The 21,661-nt window shown below is 43.5% G+C and overlaps 1 protein-coding gene across 3 annotated transcripts in view; it reads right to left on the bottom strand.

The window, feature by feature from the left end:
• Window positions 1–4,748: 4,748 nt before the first annotated feature.
• Tagap (T cell activation RhoGTPase activating protein) overlaps window positions 4,749–21,661 on the bottom strand; it is a 54,630-nt gene continuing 37,717 nt past the window's right edge. Inside the window, exons 1-10 of one of the 3 annotated variants that reach the window (XM_046456645.2) lie at window positions 13,504–13,662; window positions 12,866–12,950; window positions 12,718–12,771; window positions 12,346–12,415; window positions 10,882–11,048; window positions 10,049–10,210; window positions 9,723–9,832; window positions 8,188–8,383; window positions 7,479–7,593; window positions 4,749–6,795 (exon numbers count right to left, since the gene is read on the bottom strand). In XM_046456645.2, coding sequence (XP_046312601.1) covers window positions 5,519–6,795; window positions 7,479–7,593; window positions 8,188–8,383; window positions 9,723–9,832; window positions 10,049–10,210; window positions 10,882–11,048; window positions 12,346–12,415; window positions 12,718–12,771; window positions 12,866–12,892 — 2,178 coding nt within the window. In that variant the 5' untranslated portion in view covers window positions 12,893–12,950; window positions 13,504–13,662 and the 3' untranslated portion in view covers window positions 4,749–5,518. Of the gene's footprint in view, window positions 6,796–7,478; window positions 7,594–8,187; window positions 8,384–9,722; window positions 9,833–10,048; window positions 10,211–10,881; window positions 11,049–12,345; window positions 12,416–12,717; window positions 12,772–12,865; window positions 12,951–13,410; window positions 13,469–13,503; window positions 13,663–21,661 lie in introns of those variants that run through there. The other 2 variants (XM_058583204.1, XM_058583203.1) reach the window with 2 other exon arrangements.

Below are 21,661 nucleotides of genomic sequence, written 5' to 3'. Positions count from 1 at the left end.
AAATTAAGAAGACTGGTTTTGTAGTTTAGTGGTAAAATGTCCCTTGGTTCAATCCCCAGTACCTAAGTAACAACAACAATAATAATAAACAAAATCAATAGAAAATTCAAATTAAATGAGAGGCTATTACATTTCAATTAGAATGGATAATCAAGATAAATTTGTCAACAACAATAAAAAAATGAAGCAAATCTGATTATGCCAAGTCTTACCAACACCATGTTCAGTGTGTTGACTGATGATGTTTCTACAGGTGTGAAAATCAGGTACAATTCCTCCATTTGTGCATTTTTAATAGATTCATATATAAGTTATACCTCAATAAAGTTGATCAAAAATATAATCCAATGGAAGAATAAAATAGTTCATTATCTTGATGAAAGACCAAAGAAAAAGATGCTTAGGTACTTATTAAAGATGACATTCACATCGTAAGTGGAGCTGGATCAGACTATTTTCTCTTCTAATGAGATCATACTGCTGCGACTTGAATGCAGGATTGAAGGGGAGGAAGAACAAGCAGGGAAAGAAATGTCTGAGAATTTATCTCAGCTTCCCCATAGTGACATAAAAACCCTTCCCCAGAATGGCCAGGACCTGTCTTGCTTCTGGCCGTGAGTGAGTGTGGGTTCTCTACTGAAAGCAAAACAGGCCTGGGGGCGGCCGTGATATCCTGGGGATCCAAGTTCTTTGCTCTCAGGGCGGCTTGGCAGGGCTGGGAGCTGGCACTTTTAGTTGTTGGTAATTGTTGGACAGGGCACCCTGCATTGGCATTGTGAACTGGATCCTGCAGATTTGGGCACTCTCTTCTCACTTTCCAGCTTTCTGTTCGTTCCTCCGTCCTTCTTGCGGAAGCCTCTGTGTCTGGGATTTTGGCTGCACGCGTTCCCCAGCTCACGCACATTACTATTTCCTCATTTCATAGGTGGAGAGACCGCTGCTCAGACAGGGTTAGTGCCTTGTCTGTGGGAGTGGATCTTGGGGCATTCGCAGGCTCAGGTTCTGTGCACTTGGGTTGCGTGCTCTGGCCGGGTCCACATGTTGTCTTTCTACTCCCACGGAGATGTGAACATTCTGTGTTTCCTTTTTCTGGCAAGAGTTTGGACTCTGCAGGGTTGCTCATCTCACAGCACTTCCCTCTCAGTACAGGAAGAGGGAGGCACTTCACGCCACTGGGTTATCCTCACGTTTGGTTTGTATTCTGGAGTGGATGAAATGTAGGGTCTCAGCCTCAGCTGAAATAGTGTTAAAATAGGATTCACTTCCATCTCTAAGGAACTATTTCTATTCCTGTCTCTTTAGTAATTTTCCCATTGCAGGTGAAGAGTTAGGATTATATGAATCAATTGAAAGAGAAACTTGAACTATGTGGGATCCCAGTGCATTGGCCTTTTGTAGACTTGACCCTCCAGGAGGAAAGCAAGTACTGGTGGTTCTTCCCACCAGATCACAGTCAGGAACATTCGCCCATCTATCTTTTTGGTCACTCGTGAGGATCCACAGTGTTTGTAACAGCTCTTTGGACGTTCTCATCTCTGGTCACAGGAAGCACCATGGCCTTTAGCTATTATTTGACTTATTAGTGCTGCAAACTCTAGCTGCTGCTTCGGCTGCCGGAGGACCCGGGGCAATGCCACTAGAATACTTGTTGGGTTGAAGTTCTGAGGCATGGCAGTTGTGCTCGGCTCCAGCAAAAGCACCCAACTTCAGTTCTCTTTAGGAGGAGAGAAAATTTCCCAGGGGAGTAGACCTGAGTTTAAGGGGAAGCCTTGACTTCCAATCTCGTTTCACCATGTGCCTCGCTCTGGGGCATCAGGCACATTTGTGACTGCCCCATTTGCCACGGTATGACCTTGTTATGGTTTAGATCTTTAATGTCTCCTGAAAGCTCAAGTTTTGAAAGCATGATTCCCGATGCAGAAAGGTCCAGAGGTCTGACTTTTGGGCAATGATGAGAGCTGTAACCTCATCAGTGGGTTAATCCCCTTGATGGATTAATGATAACTGGAGGTAGGTGGGGTGTGGCTGGAGGAAGTAGGTCACTGGAGGGGCAGGTCCTAGGCATACATCTTGCCCCTGGCTTCTCACAAGCTTTCTCTCTCTGCTTTCTGGGTGCCATGAACGGAACAGCTTTCTTCTGAATGCCCTGTGGCCCTGATGTCCTGCCTCAGCTCAGGCCCACAGCCAGCTGACCATGAACTGAAACTCTGAAACCCTGAGCCCCAAACAAACTCTTCCTTCTCTAAGTTGTTCTTGCCAGGTATTTTGGTCACAGTGATGGAAAACTGACCAACACAGGACCTTATGATGCCCATGAAGAACAGAACCCTGGTGTTCCTGGATTCTTGACTGAAGTACCATGTTAGTGCCATCCAGATATCGATGGAAGCCTTAGTCTTCTAGTTATGGTTAAGTATTAACTGAGTTGGTGTAATCAAGGTATCTTTAAGTGCTATTTTGCAAAATTTGGTGATCTGAGATGAATTATGTCCCCCTCCCATCAAAATTCACACACTTATTAAAACTATATGTACATTTAACTACCTATACCTCAGAATGTGACTGTATTTGAAGATAGGGCCTATAAAGAAGTAAAGTGCTGTCATTAGAGTGGGCCCTAATCCAATGTGACCAGTGAGTGTCCCTATAGGTAGGGGAAGCTTAGAGACAGACACACATAGAAGGAGGACAACGTGAAGAACACACCATCTGTGCCAAGGAAGGGGCCTGGAACAACCCTCCCTCACAGACCTCAGAAGGACCCAACCCTACAACACCAGATCTCAGAGCAACAATAGCTACCTGCCGGCCACACCACCTGCTCTGTGGTACTTGGGTTAGCAGCCCTTGCAAATGAATGTATGGAAAATCCCAATTGAAAAAGTCATGGCCCCATGGATGGAAGCGGGGTTCCCACACCACACAATACCTGAGATGGTAACCGCACCTTCTCCTCCACTCTTAAAGAGTAACGAGGATGATATTGCTGACTGCCGGGAGCCATAAGCGTCTGCCAACAGCGTGGTTCACATGTGCCGGGGAATGCCAGGCTCACTCCCACTTCGTATTTTTAATTTTAATTATTTATTTATTTTTGGTGGTATTGGGAATTGAACCCAGGGCCTCATGGGTGCTGGGAAAGAAAGAATTCTTGCCCCTACTTTTTATTTTTTGTTTTGTTTTTTAATATTTATTTATTTATTTATTTATTTTAAAGAGAGAGGTGAGAGATAGAGAGAGAGAGAGAGAATCCTTGATATTTATTTTTCAGTTTTCGGCGGACACAACATCTTTGTTTGTATGTGGTGCTGAGGATCGAACCTGGGCCGCACGCATGCCAGGCGAGCGCGCTACCGCTTGAGCCACATCCCCAGCACCCCCTTTTTTTTAATAAAGAAATTTGGAAATGATTTCCACAAACTGGGTAAGATCCCATGTAGCTCAGGTCAGTGGTAAAGTGGGAACACATTTGATGCTTCCTAACTCGTAGTCTTAGTGACCTTTTGAAGGGAATTCTCTGATTCCCATTAAGAAGTTACTAAGACCATAGTGGAAGATATGTTTATTTACATATATATCTATAAATCTCTCTATGTAACTATATATACATTTTATCAAATAGTGAAATACTTAGCATAGTTCTTGCAGATGGTGAATGCTAAAATTATTTTTTTGCTGTAAATGATGAGAGCTGTAACCTCATCAATGGTTTAATCCCCTTGATGGATTAATGATAACTGGAGGTACGTGGGGTGTGGCTGGAGGAAGTAGGTCACTGGAGGGGCAGGTCCTAGGCATTATATCTTGTCCCTAAATTGTGCTAAATTCTGGAAAGGCCTTGCTCTTCTTCAGTTAGCGGTCACATGGGGAGGATCTGCCCCATTACAGGGACTAAATAGAGTATTTTTAATATCAGGGCTGAGCAGTTGCCTTGAGCAATCTGCTTTATAATGTGGTTAACACTGTGCAACATTATTAATAAATCACCTTTGAAAAGAAGGGATCTTCATTATTCTGTAGTTAGCCAACACAAAAATATTACTGTAACATGTCAAAAGTATACACAGTATTTTGTGAAAAAAAATTGACCAAATAAAGAGAGCTAAAGTTCACTACTCTAAGATATTGGATAAATATCTTTATCACTGACCAGGAAAATTCTAATATGTCACATGTTTTATCATTATACTTGGTAACAATTAAGCAAATCGAGCATCAATAAAAATGAGGTAAGATAGGTAAAAGCACTGAAAAGCCTAAAACACTTGAAATGGAAAATTTTGCATTTATTATACTACACTGTATTGGCATACTAAATTTTTCTGGCCTCTGAATGACTGCCCATTGAAAAAGTGGCTTATAGTGGGCACTTTCTTATGGTTTTGCAAACTCCCAGACACCAGGGCTGAGTCTTCCTGAGCGCAGGTACCCAGGCTGGCCTGTTGGTCAGGTAGTCAGTAAGTGCTTGCTGAATGAACCAGGGTGTGAGTAAATTTCTTGGTAGATTCTATTCATTAAGGGAGAGGAGGTAACAAGTCAGTAAGAACCAGGATTGTGGTGGCTCATGCCTGTAACCCCATCAACTCAGGAGGCTGAGGCAGGAGGATTGTAAATTCAATGCCAGCCTCAGCAACTTAGTGAGATCCTGCCTCAAAATAAAACATAAAAAGAACTGGGGATGTAGAGGACCCCTGGGTTCAGTCTCCAGACCTAAAAAAAAAAAAAAAAAAAAAAAAAAAAAAAAAAAATTTTCACTTGCAAATAAGAAAGGTAATTTATTGTAGTGAAATTACATTGAAGTTTTGTATATGATCCCCAATGCATATAAAATCATTTACCTCCAAACTGTTGCATGACACCATTGAACCACAAAGAAAACTCAAAGTGCTCTAAGTGAGTTAATATTGACGTAATGTGTTTCCACTAATCTATCCTAATTTAATTAGATCATTAAAAGGACTTATTTAAGTATTTTCGTAATTTTCTTTATGGTCTTTTTTTCTAATGTTTTTTGACAACTCTGAACGCTGAACTCTATTTCTGTCTTCTGCTGTGGTTAGTTAATAAACAAACCTCCTTAGTAGAGTAAATATACACTGACGATTTAAACATTTTTCCCTAGATGGAATTGATGGAAAATGTGAAAATTGGCATGACATTTGGGGCAACATTAAAAAAGCAAAGAAGATTTTAAAACACTAACCCACAAAAATATGCCCGGGGGGGGGGGCAAAGAATAGCAACGTACCACAAGACACAAATAAATGCATTCAGGCATTGGGTAGACAGTCCTTGCACCTAACACCTGTCTATAATACATTTTATACATTTGCTACATATTGCACAAATCCAGGTATGCACAGAAACTCTCTGAAGTGCCACCGTGCCGCTGTCCTCGTGGAGGGCTCTATACAACTTTCTGAAAGAGCTTATTCATGACTTTTTTGAAGACAATCTACAAGCAGTTCTTTCTTTTACAGAGATGCCACCAGCTAGTCATGGCCAATGGCCTTCCTTCCTAAATGTAGGATTCTCTAGCATATTGGAGTTGGTCAGCCTCAAAGATGGGCTGGCTACATCGTCGCCTGAGATAGTCCTGCTTGTCCTTCTGCATAAACTCGGACACAGTCCTTAGCCTGGTAAGCTCAGGCCTCCCGGGTGTGGTCCCAGGCTCTTGAGTTTCCCCAGAGGGACTCACAGTCCCACCCTGTTCCCAACACTCAGTCATGGAAGACAGGCTGCGTCCACTAAGTGCTTCTTCATGGCAGACAATCCTGGAGCCTCCTCCATGGTGAGAAGGCAGAAGAGGTGGTGGCCTGGAGTCCTGGCTCAGCATTCTCGCCCGCATACTTCCCACGGTCTGGCTGCCATAGGCTAAGAGTCCAGACGCCTGGCACTGAATGGCCTCTTCATAAGATGGCGGGCTTCCTGGGCTCCTCTGGTCAACCATCTGGAACACGTCATTGACTGAGGGGGCCCCAGGTGGCAAGCCACAGCCTGCAGCTGCTTGGCTGTAGACCTCAGGCCTGCCCTCCTGGACGATCCTTCCAGCAAGCTGACTTTCTTTTCTCACGCCCTTCTTGACTTGGTCTCTGGTAAAGTCTTTGGGTTTCCCAGTCCCACAGCTCGGGGTCTTGGGCAGCACTTTTTTGTGAGAGGCAAAGGAAAATGACAGGGAGTGTTTTTTAATTTCTCTGCTGGGCTTGTTTTTCTCAGTCTTCATGGTGAAAGACTGGTGTCTGGTGAAGAAATTTTTTTTGGGACAGGAAGGAGAAGCTGTTGGTGAATTGTCAGAGGACCCACCCAGGGAGCCGCTGGAGAAGGCTTTGGGTCCTGGCCCCTGCAGCAAAGGCAAACTCTGGGTTGAGTTCTTGATCATCAGGTCCACTGGTCTCTTGGCTCTGCCTTCTACTGCAGGGAAGACCTCCTCTGGAAATGGGTCTTCGGTGTCCTCGCTTTCCAAATGAGGGCTTGCCTGTGGCACGGTGAAGTCATCCTCACTTTTGGTTAGTTTTTGGTTTGTCATCCGGCTCTCAAGGCACTCTTGTGAGGGTGGCATGCCGGGTTCTGAGAACCTCCTGTCTGCCTGGTTGATGGAACGTTTCAGTCTGGCTACTGTGCTCACAATGGGCTCTGGGCTTAACTCACAGGTGTCCTGGGGCCTTCTGTTGTCCAGACCAGCAGCCATGGCTGTGGGAACCTGGGGCTGCCTTCTGGGATTGTGGATGGCACTGGTGGGTTCAAAGTCAGGATCATAGCTGTCGTAGGCTGAGTCATTCTGCAGGGTCGACATGTCTGGGGAAAGTTAATGAAGAGTTGAGCTTTGTGTTCAAGTTCTTTAAGAAATAATATTTACTAGAGCCCACCCTATTCATGCCCAATATGGTTCTAGGTGATTTGGTGGAACTGTTTTGGAGCGTGATATGACAAGAAATTTATCACATTAAAATTTTGTTTCCAAATTTATTTCAGATGGGAAGTAAAGAAGAAAGAGGAAATGAATGAGGGAGGGAGGAAGAAAAAAGGGAGAGGGAAAGAGAGAAAGAGTAAGGAGAAGAAGGAAGAAGGACAGTCTTCACTGAATTATTTTATTTTAAATCTTAAAACCAATCCTTTGAATGGCTCCTTTGTAGGATCCATTTCCATTTTAATAGACTTGTACTTCATTATGTAGAGACTAAAATTTCTTACCCAGATATATAGTTCAAGGTTACTTAGTAAAGTTAGCAGTTATTTGAGATCTAGAATATGAAGGAGAAAAGTTTCAGACTCAGGCTAAAAGAGTGACGGAAGAGATATTAGAAAGAAATTTGGGAGCAAGGTTGTCAGGTTTCCTGACTTTCCTACAGACTGGAGGCCAGTCTGATTGGTGATTATAAAGGCAAATTCTTTAAATACCAGGGAGACTTCACATCACTAGTATGGACTGGCACAAATTTCTCCCCAGGATCACAATCGAATGACAGCACATTCTATACCTGAACTGTCGGTGTGTTCCAGAGAGTCATCAGAAGTGATGCTGGAATGAGCTGGAATGTTCTCCCCGAATATCTCAAAGCAGTTGTCAATGAGGAATTCCACCAATGTCTTTACCTTTGGGGAAAAAAAAACAAGCAGATTATAAACTTTAGGGCCATTTGCTTTAGGACAGAGGCAAGGAAGGAGGACACACTGGAGTCAACTACTAGGGAGGTGCCCAAATGAGACTAGAGCATACTGGAATTTGGTAACAATATACATTCAAGTTAGATATATGTGTTTTGAGATATGCATTTTTAAATGGAAGAATTAAAAAAAACTGACTTTAAAAAACTAAGGTATCTGAGTGGACATTTCATAATATTACTGTGAAAATGCAAAAAGTATTGTTTAAGCAGATAGTTTCCCAAATTGGTAGTTGGACTGCCTGAGTGCTTTGGGTCCTGGTCCCAAAGCACAGACAGAAACAAGAGGGCTTCCTACCCAGGGGGTGTGATGTTCTCTGTCTCCAGGAAGACAGGACACAGATTTATTCAGTTTCTTCCACACCTCTAAGAGAGCAGAGCCACAACAATAGCACTCTGCATTTTAGACCTGAACTGTGACCCCGAGTCACTTTGAGAAATCCAGAAGTGTCTCATTGCTTGGCTTCTGCCAAAGAGGGTGAGATCATAAACCAGGGGTTTCTCATAAATAAGCAAAACCAACCTTATTGTTCAAGTCTCTCTGGGCCTCCAATGACAAGTTGTGGTCATTCTCCAGGGTGAGCATGTTGGGGCCGATGCAGATAGCCAGGTTGCTGGAGTCCATCTTGTTAACCTCCGAGTTTTTGCTGATCAGGTGCAACACGTAGACCAGGTGCCTGAGCAGCAGGAGGTTGGGTCGAGGGAGCTGATCTGCAACCCTGGAATAAAGAGAAGGGACAGTAATTTTTAAGGGGGCTGATGGCCTATCCAGCTTTATTGCAGCTTGTTCAAAGCTTCTGCCCAAACCAGACTTCCTTTAAAATGGGGAAGGTGCATTTTCCCAGTAATATTGTGAAATGCCCTTACAGATACTTCAGCAGCAACTGACACGGAATGAGATTGATTAACCACAAGGTTGCTATAACCGTGACACCAGTAGCACTGCCCTTTATTATTTATATGGATCTTAAATTATGAAACAGAGCCCGCATTAAGCACCAGGATGTGCCTTTATGTTTTCAAAACCATTTTGTTGAGTAAGCATTTAACTTTGTAGAAATTCTCTTTGAACATTACAAGATTGATTTTCTTGACTTTTTTTTTGAACTGTGAGCACCAAACCAAGATGACCCATTTCTATACCATTCTGAGAATAAGTCAGACTGGATGTTTCCATAAATGTGGTTCCAGGCAGCACTTAAATAGAAACATTACTACTAACGACAATCATTGGATTTTTAAGTCTCACTTTTTCAAAAGAATGAAATGGTGACCCCAATATACAGATCCTTTTCATTTCTCAGAAGAATTGTTGTTATCAAAGAGTTTTATGTCTAGGTAGAAAATTATTGTGATAATCTTAGGGGTTTTTTTTGGTGGTGGTGGGGCAAACACTCTGATGTCTTCATGTCTGCAAAGTTGGCATTGAAAATGTTTAGCTGTGGGGGACATTTCTAATACATAGATAGGCTTCCTTAGGATATGGCAAAAGTGCTGTCTCCAAGAGGTCACATTGTCATTTATATATGTAATCATTGTGACTCACTGGAATGTCTTATATAGTTTTCCTTTTTGTTAATTATAAGAACAAACAGAATATGCAGTGGAATTTTATGAACAAAAAGTCCCATCCAAATGGCTCTCCTACCCTTTACGGGAAGTTTATGGTAAAGTGTCTTGCTCGACACCAATTACTGTAGTTAAGAATAACCCTAATTCCTACTCTCTGCTGATTAGTTTGTGTTAAAGTCTCCACGTTTGATTTTCTCTTATACCTTTTTGAACACTTTATATGTTTGGATCCTCCACCCCTTGAACTCTGTGAGTATTAAAGTCATTTTCTATGTTTTGAAGAAGTACTTTCTTCTATTTGGCTAAAACTACTTTTAAAAAATCCAGGGAACCTCCTGTTTTTATCTTGGGAGTGAATGAGCAATTACACTCTAATTTCCCAATCACAATTTCAGGGAAACATGGATCGCGGTGCACTTGGCCAGTTTTATGAACGAGCAAAAAATGGAGACCCTTGGGCCCTGCCTCCTGACTTCGAGGACTTACTGCTTGAGGGCCTCAATTCTGTCCTCCTCGTTCTGCTTCTCCAGGGCGCCCATCCACTCTTCAAAGAGGTCACAGGACAGTAGCTTCAAGGGGATGCTCCGGAGGAAGTCCTGGAGGGGAAAAGTGGGTGTGGCTGTTTACACCTCGTGTTGTTTTGGAGGAATGAAATCTGGGATTGTTAAACCCGTGTGCTTATGAGAAGAATTAAGAGGCTCAGCTACAATGAGACTCCAGTTTCAGCTGTGTGCCTTGTAGGGAGAGGAGCCTGCTCCTTGCTTCCTGAGGCTGTGGAGGCGGAGCCCTCTGACCCAGGTGTGGTGGCTCACCTTGAAGACCACGGCCAGCAGGTGTACGGGCAGCCCTTCCAGGTCCACGGTTCCCCCGCAGTTGAGCGCTTCCTTCAGCTCCTTGCGGGCTTTCTCACTGGCTGCTTTCCTGAATATTCCTTCAGTCGAGGGGCCTTTAAGGCAGAGGATAGCGAGAATATCCTGTGGGAACAGACGTGGGATCAGGAAATGCTGACCCAAGGCTTGGACACATTTGCTGGTACAGATACATGAAAATCTATACAAGTTGGAAAAGAGAATTACGGCAATGTTCATGAATAGTCCCTCAGTTTACCTGTTGTAAAATATCCTTTCCCCCCAAAGCTAATTCTTTTTTTTATACTAAGATAATCATAACGAGAGTCTTGAGGCCAGAGCTGGCTCCTAGGGCAGCCACTGCCAACTGTCTCCCTTCACCCTGCTGTTTTTCTAAGAGGTAAATTGTGAAGCGCTCATTTTTCAGTCTAAAATGACATCAGACCTCCCACCTGTCAATACTTCCATGAAAACATGGGCTCTCTGATCATATCCTCTGTACTCTGTCTCTGCCTGTTGATGTTCGGAAGCTATACATTTCCAGCCTTCTTGCCTCTGTGAAGTCAGAGGGGTGAGGAAGAGACCATCACCCTGAGCTCACTGGCAAACACTAATTTCTAGATCATAAACTGGCATCTTCTCTTCCAACTGTGCTTGGATGCGGGAGCACCATTTGCAAGAATGGAAAATTCTAAAGCTCAACCCCAATAAGGTTAGTAGGAGAAGCACCCTCATATTATCCAAGGATTTTTCACATGACAGAAACCAAAGCAGGTTTACAAGTGAAGCACACTCACCTGAATGGGTCTGGGCAGGGCGCCGTTCTCATGGCAGACAATTGACAAGGGTTGATCAAATAGTGACACTTTCAAGTCTGGCTCCAAAGTCCCAGAGAAATCTGACGAAGGGGAGAGTCTTCTTATGAGGAAGGGCCAGGACAGAACTTTCTTTCTCTTCTTAACTTCTAGAGACAAGAAAGCATGAGAAAGAGAAAAATCAGCTTACAGGGTTCATAAGCAAGGATCCACACAAGAAAATGGCTATGTCGGTCACATACTGGCATCTCTAGTATACCGTGTGGGGAAATAATTCTGAAAAACTGAGAAAGCAAAGGGCATGACTTTTGATCTAGAAAAACAGTTGAAAAAACAACCACATGGTTACCAGGGCAACCAGCCCTTGTATATCACCCGGAGGTTCCTCATCGTCCCCACCTTTCCTGTTTTTATCTTCTTCAGCTATTTGTTGCAAGAAATTAGCAAAACATAACCTTGCAGGTCATAAACAACCATCTTAAGGTACTAGCCTTAATAACTACAGGGGACATTTATGACTAAATAGATTATTTTAATTCGCTACTTTGGCTGGTGAATGAAAACAAAACTTAACAGGAGAGGAAGTGACTTGCCCAAAATCCTTTAGAAGGTTCTTGGCTGGGCGGGCCACATCAACCCTCGGCAGCCGCACTAGCACTACATAGTCACTAGAGGGAGCTACACCACTCAGGACTTCTGTCCCCTTGGCTTTCAGGGTGCTACTTTAGGACAGGGGCCCCATGGGTTGCTTTAGGAAGCCTGGAACCTAGTCCTGGCATTTGAAAGTTATCAGCCACACATTATCAGTGTTCTGTTCTTCCAAAATCCAGAGTGTGCCATGACTATTGTATCTCAAAAGTTCCCTTCCTTCTCCTTTTGGCCTAATCACGAAATCTGCATTTTCTAAATGACTGGCATATGTTACCACATGTTTCGTACTGGCAAGTAGAAGCTGGATGAAAGTGAAGTGCCCTGTCCTGAGTCTTCAGGAAAACTGGCTCAGGGTTATGTTACAATGAAATGCACCGAAAAATAAATAAATAAATAAGAGCAAATGTAGGTTCTTTGGGATTTGAGATCAACAACAATCGCTTCATGAGCTCTTAGATGCATTCTCCATTAGGGAAGGAAGAACACAGAAAAGGCACTGTGTATTTTTCAATGTACACATGCTGTGACCACCAAAACAAATGGCCAGGAGATTTGTCAGCCCCACTAAAAACCCCTCGCATTGCGGAGTTTGCCTGTAAGAGGATCTCTCTACTGACGGTGCTCGCTGTTCTAGTGAGCTGGAGCACGCCGGCCAGTTAAGGGTTAATGTTCTGCGGTCTTTAGGAGAACAGTTATAAAAAAAAATTCCTAGTAGAGTAAAATACTGTGGTTTTGCAAACCAAGAGCACTGGTCGTTAGCACTTGCAGAAAAGATCAGTATTTTTCAAAACTCACCAATTAGCTGGCAAATGCTGTCTTCACTCGCACATGATGCCAACAACAGGGGATGTTCCTTGATGTCACCCTAAAAATATAAATCATGTATAAATCAGTATAAATCATGACTGAAGAAATCTATTCAGTCTTTCTCCACAAAACACACACACAACATTTTATTCATCTTAACAATTAGGTCAATAGAGTGTTTTGATTTTTCTAGTAAGAATCAGTATCATAGGAGATCTCAATTAATATGTTTAATTTATTGCATTTATCATGTTCATTTCTGACTGATAATCAAACAGCCTAAATAATATTCAATTAAAACAGAAAGCTTTTCATCTTCTGGTAATACAAATAAGAAGTTTAAAAAAATCACTTCCTTACCTCTGACTGACATTCAATTAATGTCTCCATGTTACCGGCACTTAGTGTTTTTGACTAAAAGAGAAAAAAATAAAATAAAATTAAGTAAATGTCTTTTGGCTCTTGCCTCTAGAAAATATGAATGAGCAGATGTAAAATGGGCACATACCGCATCGAAGTTGCTTCTCAACCTCATTGGTATCTGGGCTGGCTTTTTAGGGATGGATTTCACTTCTGGGGGACCTTGACTCTGTCTACAATAAATCACATGGAAAAGAATAAGTTGGCCAATTTCAGTGCCTCTTTGCCAAAGTGGAGTTTGAAACTGTTAGAAAAGTTTTCATTCAGCCTGTTACCAAATGTCAGATGCCACTAAGAACAGTATTTGATTGCACTTATTTCTAAAACCTTAAACCAGATGTCCTTACCATCCCGAACTTTGCTATTTATTATTATATCCTCAACAAGAGATCGGCTGAATATTAATTCCAATAACAACTACCCTTTTTTCTGGAGTGCTCTCAAGTACTATATTAATTGCTCCGTATTAATTATTTTCATCCAACTCAAAAAGTATAAAATGTATATCCAGGATGCTATGTATAGTAAGCACGAACCAAAGATAACATTTAAAGAATTCCTACTCCCTAAAACTGCCACCTTCACATTGAAGCCAAGCATTCCATGTTTGGAGCTTTTTAAACACGGGCGTACCCTCCGCATCGCCGTTGTCTGTTGCACGTCATTTCAGGGAGCTGTGACCTGGGAGGCAGCTCGTTTTCTAGTCCTGTTAATCTATGTACTTACCCTCGGAGGGTCTCTGGCCAGAGTGCTTTTATCTCGGGTGCGCTGTGGGAAAGGAGAGGCACGGCATGTCACTCCGCTCTGGCTAACCCACTGGCAGAGGGACTGACCTGCTCTAACTTCATGTGCTGTGCGTTATAAACTGCAGGGGCGGGCAGGTGGAAATTCACAATATTGCTGGGACCGGAAGGAACATCACGGGCTGTCACACAGACCGAGCCAGCCAGACACTGCTCAGTTCTCATTTCCTCATTCCTTTTAGGGCAGGGATGGTTCCCCTCACCCCTACCCCCGCCTCCACTTCAAAGCACAAAATCTGTAAACTACTAGGGTTGGAAAAGATGACATCCTGCACAAAGGTAAAGGCGCTGATTAATGTCAGAGGTGGGATGTGCGAATAAGAAATTGTGTTATTCTGTGCACAAACATTGTTTTATTTTCTAAAGTGGTAATTTTAGGTGCCTCCCCCGACCCCCTGCCTTTGTATCCTGTTTCAATGCTGTTTCCCTTCCACCCTCCCTGAGCTCTGTCCACCAGGACCAAACATTGATTGGCAGCCCTGGGCGCAGGGCATTGTCCTGGAACCTGAAAGAAACCCCAGACATGTTCCCACCTTTGAGAACTGATCACCATCAAGAGCCAGGCTGATTTCTTTGGAATGAGGAAAAACCTCACGAGGGACAGTAATCCACATATTAACCCCTTTATCCTTTCCGTAACTCCTTGTCAAAATGATTGATACCTAATTTATAGTCAGATCAATTCTAATTTCCATATGGAAGGAAAACAAAAAAATTCCTTTGGTCAGACCAATTTAAAGTGGACAAGGGAGGGCGAGTGTCTCTGCAGATCTCTCCTTGGGCATAAGGAAAGTTCTGATCTTTTCTATCGAAGTATGTAGGAAAGAACTTCCACACACACAAACTGTGACATATCACAGTGCAGACAGTCATGTAGCACTGAGAGGAACAGCCTAAGCCGTCCAGTGATGGGCCCAATCTCACAACGTGGTGTGCAGCCGCGAGGAGTGTCCCGCACACTGCTCAAGTGCTGCAAAGCAGCCTGCACAGCGAGAAGTCCCAGGACGGCTCCCCAAAGAGGACAGTGTTGACTTCAAGGGACCCCATAAGGGCTTGTCATGGTCCATTTCTGGATCAGGATGCTGCCAGACATATGCGTATGTTATTAAGAAAAAGTTTCTAAATAACTTGACTGGTTCATCTTTAGCATCTTTAATTCCAGAACCTTTTCATATGGATAGCTCTGTGGTCCATACATTGACAGAGGTCATTCTGAGGTGTGTTCAGGATATCCAAGGACAGAGCAGTGGAGACTCGTCCTGTAAACTGGTCCTGTAACGTCCTGAAGGCAAATTCCAATTAATAGACTTCCTGAAGAGAGACAGATCCCTCTCTTAAAACTGCCATAGCCCATCGCCAGAGTTTCCCCAGTGTCCCCAATTGTCCCTCTCTTGCCTTCATAACCTCCAAAGCAAATATGCTGATTTTTCTTTTAAATTAAAAAGGGCATTTATGAACTGGGTTGTGGCTTAGTGGTAGAGCACTTGCCTCGCATTTGTGAAGCCCTGGGTTCCATCCCCAGCATTACAATGAAGAAAGAAAAAGAAAAGGGCATTTATATTCAATGCATGCCTGGACTAGTGCCAGGCACACACCAGGCACTCACTAAACAATTTCTGAGTAAACATATTTACTTATAAAACAGTTGTAGTACATTATTTTATAATATTCTCTCCATGTTATAATATGTCTTCTTTGCTAGTATATTTTATGAAATTTTCCTCACTTGAAACACATACTTTTTTGATTTTTCTAGAAACCATATATATATATATATATATATATATATATATATATATATATACTGTTCCTACAATTGAAATATCAATGCTTGATTGAAATATTTCCCTCCTTTTAAGAATGAAGATCATCTTTCCTAATCCTCAGGTTTTTTTCTCTAATATGTACTGTACCTACAATACACATTGTACCAGTGGTTTAAAAAATTACAATTCTGTTTTGTTCTGTATTTGAGGTGCTGGGGATGGAACTGGGGCCTTGCACATGCTGGGTAAGCCTCCCCCCTGAGCATAGCCCTAGCACTTTTTCTTTTCTTTTTTCTTCTAGGTTCTCTGAGAGATGCATCTTCAGGGATTTGTTGTGGCTGAACATCAGAGTGTATAAGCATGACTTGACAACTTCATCATTAGCATCTCCAACATCACTGGGGATGGAATCCTAAGAGTCCTCCACTGAATGTCCAGTCTATTGTTCACTGAAAGGTCATGTGGCATGTAAATGTTTATAAGACATAAAATTTTCTTTAATAAGAAGTATGTTTCTCTGATGGGAGAAGGGTGGGAAATCTTGGGACTGTCCACTTGCCTCTTCTGACAAACCCAAGCTGCAGTCCTGGAGGAGATTCCAGAAAACTCAGGATTGCTCTATATCAGGATTCTCAAAAAAGTGTGTTCAGAGGCCCCTAGGAGTCCCTAAGACCCCCACAGGGGTTTGTGAAGTTGTTTTTGTAATAATACTAAGATCTTATTTGCCTTTTGAATTCTACTTTTTTTGAAAAAAATTTTGAGACAGGGTCTCATGTTTCCCAGGCTGGACTCAAACCTGAGACCCTCCTGCCTCAGCTTCCTGCAGAGCTGGGATTACAGGCAAGGACCACCATGCCTGACTTGTCTTTTAAATTCTTATTTTCTGGAGTACACGATGGCATTTTTCTAGAGGCTACATGAAGTGTGTTGTTCAGATGGCTAATGAAATGCAATATTGTGTGTGTGTGTGTGTGTGTGTGTGTGGAGAGAGAGAGAGAGAGAGAGAGAGAGAGAGAGAGAGAGAGAGAGAGAGAGAGACAGAGAGGGAGAGAGAGAGAGAGATTTGAGCCCAAGGCTTCATACATGCTGGGCAAGGGCCCTACCTCTGGCCTACATCCCTACCTTCTAGTCTTGTATATTCTTGTGTTTGGTTTAAGATTTCCTCAGTCTTCGTTTCTCCTGTGGAACATAGCGATAGGCATAACTTACATAAATTAAAGCTCCTGAGCATTTGTTAAGAGTCTCCAGTGACCCAAACGCGTGAGAACCGCTGATTCACATCGTGGGTTTTCATGTGAGAAAACGCCACGTCCTTGGGTACTACATGCCTATGATTCCTCCCTGGTTACCATCGCTGTTTTGAAAGTCCTCCTCCAGGTATGTCGTCCGAGGACCCCCACCCTGTCATATTGCTTTCTTCAGTTCTGACAGCGCCTCCCTGCCCAGCGAAGCCCACAGAGCTGTGATGTCCCACACTCTCCACCGCAGCCCTGGCCTCCAGCTGCCCCACGTGGTCTTCACCCCCTCTCCTCCACTCCGGGACTCTGATTTTTTATGGTGGTCACTTCACTTCTCAGTTCCTCTCATGACACAAATGTCCCCCCATACAAGCCCAGCCATCAAAAGACCAGTGGAGAAAATGGGGAAGTCCGCTGTACCCAGCCAGGGCCCTTTCCCCTTCGATGGTACTGGTAAGGCTTTTCCAATTCCTACGTGAGAGTTGATTGTGGCTGGGAAATATATTCCTTCCTCAGGTAGAGAATGATGTCTTTCAATTGATTATGCCTTACATCTAAACGTGTTCATTTTTTTAACAGCAGTTTTGAAGAGTGGAATGAGGGTTCCAGGCTTGTTAACAATATTGTGGCAACTTGGGAAGAAATGATTTATATGCAAATGCTATGAATTACATTGAATTTCAAAAATGCCTTCTACTTTGGCATCTTCTTCCTCTCCTCCTCTCCCTTCTTCTTTATTTGAGAATGAATTACAGGATTCTAGGCGGACATTTACTGACTACACGGGGCAGCTGGAGGCAAGAGCTACGGTGGAGAGTGTGGAAAGCCACATCTCTGCGGGCCTTGGTGGGCAGGAAAGTATCCTTCCTCCTCTCTGAGATGCCTCAGGGCTGTAATAAAACAGAAGACGCGTGGAGCGAAGGCTGGGTGGGTTTAACACCAGACCTGTGTTCTGGTGGTGTTAGTGCATCTGCACTGAGTTCTCTAAGACTGTTCCCTTACTTTTCTGTGCTGGGGACTGAACCAGGGGCTTCAGTATGTGCTCTACCAGGGAGCCACACCTCAGTCTGGGTTGCTCTTGGCGTCCTCGAGTGCCAGGGCATTGCTGCCCCTGACACGGTCATTTCTTCATCAGGCAGCAGGCTCCTGGTGATGGGAAAATGGAGCCTTCCAAAAGCTTCCATCTGAAATGCTGATTTTTCTCTGGGAGTTGCAACTAGCAAGCTCAGCATCTTTCCAAACCCCATGTTCTTGCCCCAAACAAACAAATAAATAAATAGGATGTCTCTTTTTGAAATGAAAAGACTTGGATGTCTTCATCATCCGGTAGGAGCTGTTCTTTCAACACCATGCAGTATCTTAGAGTCTGTCCTTAGCTCTGTTTGCTAAGATTCTGAGGCTGGAAAGCGGGTGGAGGGTTTCTCTCAGCACCTCCATGTGCTCTGCTGGGCGTTCTCAGATATTTCACTGCTGTCACCGGCTCATTTGAAGGAGGTTGTTCTCCTGGTTTCATAGTGAGATAGCTGGCATCCTCTGGTCAGTTAACCTGCCCAAGCCATTTGGCCACATTCGAATGTCTGGATCCTAAGTCCTGACTGTTCCATGCTTTGTCTCAAAGATAACCCTTTAAGTGCTTCATCTGTAGTGCATCGATTTACATCTGACAAGCTAAGGTGGTCCTGAGGGGGAGCACTCACCTAGCAGACAGTTAGATACAGAGCAAGATCCTGAAACTTCAGCATCTCTTTTGTCAGTTTCTTTAATAAAAGTAATAAATAAATAAAATACTGTTTACATCATCTTTAAGTGTACACCAATGATTTGGTGACCTGCATAAATAAATGCTTACATCAACAAAATTTCCCTCTTACTTGCAAGTCTTGCATGAAACTACCACACCTACTTTAGTAACCAAGGAATGTGCTCTCTAGAATCAAGTTAGTAGTAAATATGACAAAAGAAAGGGAAAGTTAGGGTTCCCACATTTTTAAAAGCAGGAAATCTTTGGCTCCCATCATAGACTCAATTATTGATAGGACCCAGAGGGAGGTGCCCTCACTTGGTGGCCCTGGAGAGTTTGGCAGTGGGTATTTAATTAATAGGTACATTTTGTGACTGATACAGAGCCACCATGGGCAGCTGGTTCTGGCAGGATGCTGCGGAGACATTCTTCTCTCATTAGTGTGGCCCTGACCAAAGACAGTTATCACATGGAAATGGAACTGTCCTGCACCCCTGACTCTGAAAATCTCACAGTAACTTTAATTGCAGTTTTCTGAGTAATAGCAGAAGTATATGTAAGTACAGTGTGAGGTTTGGAAGAAGTCATGTAAAAATTTTTTTTAAAAAGATGAATAATCAGTTTTACTTTTTCATATTTTTGGGTCCTACAAGGCAAGTTTGTAACATCATGCATGACTAGAATCTTCAGAACATGGGAAGGAAGTGGTTTTGCTAGGCTGGATTGAAGGTAATCTCAAGGAGACCCTGTACAGCACCTGTACAGGTGCTTCTTACACCAAGACTGATCACTTAGCACCTGGTCACAGCTGACTTTTCTCCCAAGAATGGGCTTTGCCTTCTCTGTGGCAGGTCTGTAAGGGCAGCAGGCTCTGCTCCCAGGCCTGTCCTTGCTATACCGTGTGTGTGAGTGCACGCTGTACCTGGAGGAACTATTGTCCCTTCTCCTGCTTCTAGGTTCAGGTACCACTTTGGTTCTGCCTGTTGGGAACAAGACTTTGGGAGATCTCTGCCCCTATTGTTTACCCATCTTGCCTGGGACGCACCTCCTGAACACACTTTCTTTTCTCTTCCTGGGGCCACCTAGTGACTCAGACCTGTGTCCCTTCGTTTCTTTGCCATATTTATGTCAACAGCTTCCTGCATACACGGCTGTTTTCCCAAAGAGTTCCGTTTCCTTAAGGAATTGCACATCACCCCAGTGTCTGGCTACCCAAGGGCCGATCTTCTAGGAAGATCAAGTTAAGATAGTTTTTTAAAGGAGGAATCCAGTCTTTTCTCTACACCCCTTTCCCTCTCCCGCCTGTCATATGCTTTAGCTACATTGTCGAGGGTCATTTCCTGAAAGTGTCTCTGGTTCTCCAGGTCTTTGGTAAACTGGCCCCTCCTCCTGGACTGCTGCCTGAGGAATCCCCTCCTATGCCCAGGCCAGGGAGCCCTATCTCCTCAAAGAGCCTCTTGCAGATTGGATCAAACTTGTTTTCCTGCCCTTTGGCATCAACCTCACCCAAAGGCTAACCTTACAAGTGTCTGACACGGTATTTTGCACGTGGTAGGCATGCATTAAAATACTTTCTTTTCCCGACTGAGATTGTGTGATAAAATGAGGACTTTGAAATCTTACTATATGTTTCTGATACTGAAATTTGCTTTGGGAGATCTTATTTTTACTTATTTTTTATTAGCTATTTTCCTTTCACTGAGAGAGCCTTCTCCTTGTCACAATGGAGTAGTGATCATTCCTGCAGACTTGGATCCCTGTGGAGGCGGCCAGCCTCTGCCTGCACACCTGGCCCTGGCCCTCGGCAGGCTAATGTTAACAGCAGGGCTTCAGAGTGGATACCTGGTCTTTCCAGCCCTTTGGTAAGGAGGCCTCACCTGAGTTGGGCTGGAGATCACACCCAATCACCATGGACAGTGAGATTTCTGTGAGTAGATATCAGGGTGAGCTCGCACCTGGCCTGTCTCTCGCCTCCGTCTGTCTCTCATCTCCTCCAGAGGAGAACACCTCCTTAGGCTCCTCTTGAACTCTCTAGTTTCCTCTGCCCTGAGTGATTTGGATGTGTGACTATTCTGGGGCCAACTTCCTTGGATGTGGAGGCTGAGGAGGTCCTGGAAATGGGGACTTGGAATAGAGGTCTGAGGGGCTGGGGAGCCAGCCACACCTGGTTGTCCTGACACAGGCACCCGCTGGACTGGACTTCAGTGCTCTCCTTTAAATGACCATCTGGGATTCAGTGATCTGCAAAGTACCCCCCACCCTGCTAATACGGTGACTGCTGGCTGACTGTCCTCTAAGAAACGTCTAGGAAAGCCTGTGGGAGCTAGGATGTGGCTGAGGAGGTGTTGCATAACTCCCCAGCCCTGGTGCTCACTGAGGGCCCAACGGCGAGAGTAGCTAGGGACTCAGGCTGGGCCAGAGTAAACGAGGTCACAGCCTTTCAGGGCATCGTTTTTTTCCTGGCAGAAAAAGGGCTGTCCTCCAGCCAAATTTTAACTCTCTGTGGTATGAATGTCACCTGAACTTCTCCGAGGTTTGCTGGGACCACGGCATCCCTGAAATAAGGCTGAACTGTCACCGTGTCTTGCAGAATAGTTCTCCGTACCCACAAAGGCCCGCATCTCTGAGGTGGTGGGTGCACATATCTTAGGTTTGCCTCTCAGATCTTTGTGATAATTAATTTATCTCTGTGTTGGAACACAAAATAGCCTCAGCATAAAATAATATTTTAAGAACTCCATGTTTTCAGAAAGCTGGCTTGAAAAATAAAGACTAGAACAAAAAGATCTTTTGAAATTGGCTTCCTCACATATTGAGATTAAGATGAAGGATTAAAAATAAAACATCCTGAGATTAAGTGATTAGGATGTGTATTGCTGATGATATAAACTACAGGCGAAGCTTCAACTAATTGCATATGTCACCTCAAGAACCAGAAAACCCCTTCTTACTGAGAATAATTTGACCTGGAAAAGTGCCCACAGAAAACACAATGTCAAAAAGGGCACAGCAGTGACCTTGAACACCAGTCTCCTATGATATGAGCCAGTAGTTTATTTTTAAGAAAGAAAACTGAGGTTCTTTGTTAGTAGCCTACAAAATTCATGTTTGGCATCTGTGAAAATATGAACAAAAAAAGTAGAAACTACAGAAAAACACTTAGTTAGCCCCATGAATTTCTATTAAAGATATATTTACTGTAGTTAAGTTTGATTTTTTTTTTTCACTTAGCACTTTCTTCATTTGTCATATGAAACAAATTAGCCAGGGCTTTTACGTCTCTGCTTAAAATTTTAAAAAGTATTTGTTATTTTGAGTGTGTGTGGTCTCTTTTTC

Source organism: Marmota monax, unplaced genomic scaffold (assembly GCF_021218885.2).
Source record: "Marmota monax isolate L192 unplaced genomic scaffold, Marmota_monax_Labrador192_F-V1.1 WCK01_AAM20220418_F8-fsc00668, whole genome shotgun sequence".
Classification (NCBI taxonomy): domain Eukaryota; kingdom Metazoa; phylum Chordata; class Mammalia; order Rodentia; family Sciuridae; genus Marmota; species Marmota monax.
Note: the sequence above shows the minus strand (reverse complement) of the source record. Positions and strands in the feature narration are given on the sequence as shown.